The sequence below is a fragment of the Medicago sativa genome, chromosome 8 (assembly GCF_051527215.1).
Source record: "Medicago sativa cultivar Bolivia chromosome 8, Bolivia_mono, whole genome shotgun sequence".
Classification (NCBI taxonomy): Eukaryota; Viridiplantae; Streptophyta; class Magnoliopsida; order Fabales; family Fabaceae; genus Medicago; species Medicago sativa.
The window spans coordinates 21,581,310-21,585,994 of record NC_140756.1 but is presented as its reverse complement, the minus strand read 5'-3'; the positions used below and the strand labels follow the sequence as shown (position 1 = coordinate 21,585,994).

At 30.6% G+C, this 4,685-nt stretch overlaps 1 protein-coding gene across 1 annotated transcript; it reads right to left on the bottom strand.

The window, feature by feature from the left end:
* On the bottom strand, nucleotides 1-4,112 carry LOC146897795 (GDSL lipase-like). The gene is made up of 5 exons (XM_085734793.1): nucleotides 3,833-4,112; nucleotides 3,568-3,689; nucleotides 2,243-2,455; nucleotides 1,768-2,026; nucleotides 1-441 (listed from the first exon to the last, which is right to left on the bottom strand). The coding sequence occupies exons 1-5, from the start codon at nucleotides 4,098-4,100 to the stop codon at nucleotides 206-208; spliced, it is 1,098 nt and encodes a 365-aa protein (XP_085590919.1). The 5' UTR covers nucleotides 4,101-4,112; the 3' UTR covers nucleotides 1-205.
* Nucleotides 4,113-4,685: the final 573 nt, after the last annotated feature.

The following is a 4,685-nucleotide window of genomic DNA, read 5'->3' as shown; positions in this document are numbered from 1 at the left end:
TATTCTCAATAAACTTAGATAAATAAATAGATAATCTGAGACTCGAACTCCGGCTTATACATATCACAATGTCTCTACCAATGAGATAGTATTCTCAAGGGGACGTTGTACTCTTATTTTTACATCTCAAGAAAACAACAGTACATTTATTTTGTCTTATATACAAACAACTTTATTCGTGTGTGTGTATCTATATATAGTTGAATTATTCTTCAAATAGAGCTTTGAGATTGTAAGGACCAATGATACTTTGATTTCCACTCCACATTAATTGGGAAATAATCCTACTACCAGTTTCAGTAGGATGAGTAGAGTCAAAGAACAAATATTCAGAAGGATTCTCGCACAAGTCATAACCTTTCACTAGTCTTTTATCTCCACAACTGTAATTTCCATTGTAAGGGCCACTACCACAGCATGCCACCGCTCCTTCTTTCAAACCTTTATATCATCAAAATAAATTAAGCAACATATACTAGAACTAGATAAATATAAACAGCGACATCAAGTGACATCAGTGTAATATTTGGATATCATTATATTGTTCAATAACTTTTAATGAATAGTGAAAAAAAAAGTTTTGAAGAATATATATTTATATTACAAAATTCACAGTTGAATCTGTTGAAAATTGACTCAAAATTGATGTTGAAATTCGTCAAAAACCGTGGCACGATTTGGACAAATTGTGGTGCAATTTTGGTTCAGATTTTGGTTCATGTTTTTTGGAGGCACGAATGGAGTAAATCGTGGTGTGATTTTAAGAATCAGGTGTAGTACAATACTATTTACGAGCTCCAAATCGTGGCACGATTGACGTAAATAGTGGCGCGAGTTTGCCTAGGTTTGAAGACTATATAAGACTTTATTCTTCAATTTTTTAGTGGCTTCAAGAGAGAGAATCTTGAAAAATCAAAGGAGAGGTAACTTTAGGGTTGATAGTCATTGGTGAGAGGTTCTTGGGTTTGAAAACACTTCACAAACACCTTGTATAGTGAGATCTCATTGAGAAAGATCTAAAAAAAATTATTTATTGTTTTCTCTGAGGATTCATTGTGGGTTTGTTTGAGTGACTTGAAAAATGAGTAGAAATTAGGATATGTTCTTTGTGAGCTTGTAAACTAATTTCTTTTAACCTCTTTGTATCACTCTTATCATGGTGGATTGTAAAGTTGATCTCTCCCCTCGATGTAAACAAATATTGGTGTGTTGTTTCTTTCTTCTTTCTTATCTTTGGTTGTTTTGGTTATGCTTGTGGTGTTGCTTCATACTTAGATCTAAGTATATTTGTTGTTGTTATTTTAGACTACTTTACTCTTGATTATTATTCCTTTCTTTTTGCTTCACACATTTAAATTTATTGATGTGCTTTTATTGTTCGAATTCACAACAAATTAACTATCATATAAATTGTCCATAAAATCATTTAATATGGGATAAGATTCTTAGAAATCTGAATGACATTGAATTTGGAACCTCTAGAGCTTGAAAAGGAGGGTTTTCAAAAGGAATCATATTCAAAAGATAGTGAATAGTGTACACGTTAGTCCTATTTATAAAACTCATCAATTAAAAAAAAAAAATTGGCAAGTAGTTTAGTATACACGTTAGTCCTATTTATGATTTTACCGGTAAAAAAATATTTATCAAAGTGTAACAATTATGATTTTACCGGTAAAAAAATATTTATCAAAGTGTAACAATAATAAATAATGCATCCCTAAAAATCTCTAAAAAATGCATTCCTAAAAAAATGTCATTACTTACCATATTTGGTAGGGTTGCTTGAGGCGTCAAGAGTAAAATTAAAGAGATCGAATAATGAATATTTAAATCCTTTGATCTCTTTGGTTAACTTTTGAAGTTCCTCAGAAAACATAGTGTTGTGCACTTGAGCTGGTGCTGAAAACTCTTCAAGGCAAGAACCTATTTTAGTCCCATTTACAAGAGCATTGACAAATGGAAAACAACCTATTGATGGTGTGTTAAGAAGCCCAAATTTTCTCCCTCCAATCTCATGTACTCCCTGAAATTTTCATAAGATATTATTGAGAGCTTACAAAAATAAGTTGAAAATAACGTATAAAAATGTCATGAGTTGTTTTCATAAGTTCTCTCAATAAGTCTGACAAATATTTATACCGGTCGATAAACTTAAATAAGTTAATCCAAACATGCTTTTATTATAACCAAATGAACTTTAATATTAAAAAAATATAGAAGTAAAGTGACTTTTACATACTTTGATCCAAGTTGTAATATTACCAACCACCATCGATACATATTTTTCATGAGTGTATAAGCTGGAATTTTCTGCAAAATAATCATTGCCACCGATGTTAATCAAGTAAACAGCTTTGGCGAGCAGAGTTGTGGTTTCTTCATCTCCTAATTTCTGCCTTAGTACGTTCTTGACATTCTTGAAATAAGTCAATTGTGTCTCAAGATCAATCACCTGGAAATATATAATCACCATATCATCAAACTCTCTTGTACATAAATTTTATATGCTACTACATAATCTTTCAATAATTTTTTATCAGAAACTTAAACAACTCAAATCCGTTGGATTCGAAGTTACTGTAATCTAGCTACAAGACATTTTTTGAAATCGTGTTTATAATTTTTCACATAAATCTAAATCATTCTACATCATTTTTTGAAATCGTGTTTATAATTTTTCACATAAATCTAAATCATTCTACATATTATTTAAAATATGTCAAATATTAAACCGCATTTAACTTAACGTATTTCAATGACATATCAAGTAGATTGAGGTATAAATTTAATTAAAGAGAGAGTTTTTATCAAACAAATAACAACATTATCTAAATATTACCGTCGTGCAATCCTCATAATTCATAGCAGATAAAAGTTTAGGTTTAACTGCAATTTTGATTATTCATTTCTCACTCATTTATAAAATTGGTCCCTTTTATAAAATATATAATTTTTTGGTCCGTCGTTACTTTTGAATTGAATCAAAAAATGACTGCACCAAAATTTTTATTGATGCAGCATAAAACTTACTGACGTGGAATCATTATGATGGATTTATATAAGGGGTTTGCTAGGATACACCCACTAGTTTTTATTAAGATGTGTTTTAGCAAAGATATAACTAAAAAGTTGTTAAATACACCTTAAGGTGAATGTTGCTAAAACACACCTTCTAAAAAATAACTGGGTGTATGTTAGCAACTCATATAGGCATTTGCTAAGATACACCCACTAATTTTTTAGAAGGTGTGTTTTAGCAAGTTATAACTAAAAAGTAGTTAAACACACCTTAAGGTGTAGCTTGCTAAAATACTCCTACATAAAAACTAGTGGGTGTGTTCTAACAAATCCCTTTATATAATAAGCATAGATAAGGTCTTATGTCAAGTGAAAAAAACGTGACCAACCATTTTTTGGTCAAAAAGTCTTGGTGAGGGAACAAAAAGCTATATTTTTAAAAGATCAGGCCAATTAGGTGTGCAAGTGAAAACGTCCGGGACAAAAACTGCAATTAAGCTAAAATTTTAACAATTGCACATCATTAAATTAACAAATAAAACATACCATTCCTTGATAGGTTTCTACTAAAGCCCCAGCTCCAGCAGATGCAAAATTGATTCCATTAATATATTGTTGAGAATCAGGAAATAGATATGGTTGAATTAATGGCAACTTAGCATACTCAGCTGCAATAAATTAATTCTGATCAGATTTTGGATAAACAACTTAATTAAGAACTTATAGCTAAGTGCTTATGCATAAGATATCTTCATAAAAAAAAAAAAAAAGGCAAATAAGTCAATCCAAACAGACATATATTTATTCTTACCTATGAAGTCTGGAATCACACGTCCATTCGAAAATCTACCAGTTGGAAACTTGAAAAAGGTTTCACCATATGGTGAGAAATTAGCTTGATAATCAGTAGTAGTATTGATGTAATTATTGTTTCCAACATCAAATAATGAATCTCCAAATACAAATAATGCAACATGTTCTTTTGGTAGACATATATCACCAAGGCACTGTGTTGGAATTAACATTCCATAACTTAGGAAGAAAATTAGGAAACAAAAACTGATTTTATTGCTTGCCATCTATGTTAATTTCTCAGAATACCCTTCTGATTCTATCAAGATATGTGGTCATATAACATAATGGTATATATAATTCGTTGGAAGTACCTTTCAAAGAGAAAATAATACATTGGAGGGTCCCTACCTTGGAAGTACCAGGCTTGCATCTAAGAATTGTGTAAAAGTCTAACTAAAAAAGTTTGAACATAGCGTGTGGGACTTGAAAATAAAGGCTAAAATATGATTTTGGTCCCTGCAAATATAGTAAGTTTAAATTTTGGTTCCCTGGTAAAAAAAAATTTGAAATTCATCCATGCAAAATTTTTTGTTTTTTAAAAAAAGTCCTTGGTCCCACTTTGCTAATGATTTGGCGCATTTTTGCCTACGTGGCATTCACTGACTGAGCAAAAACGTACACGTGGCACACAAGTGGCAATTGTCTTATTTTAAATATTTAAAAATCATTTTAATTATAATTAAATTTGGTTTTCAAAATAAAAAAAAGGTTTAATTAAATTAAAACTTGAAGAATCAGCATCGTTCTCTTCCTCTCTTCTTCTTCTCCAACCCTCTTCTTCTTCTTCTTCTGCTGCAACAACTACATGT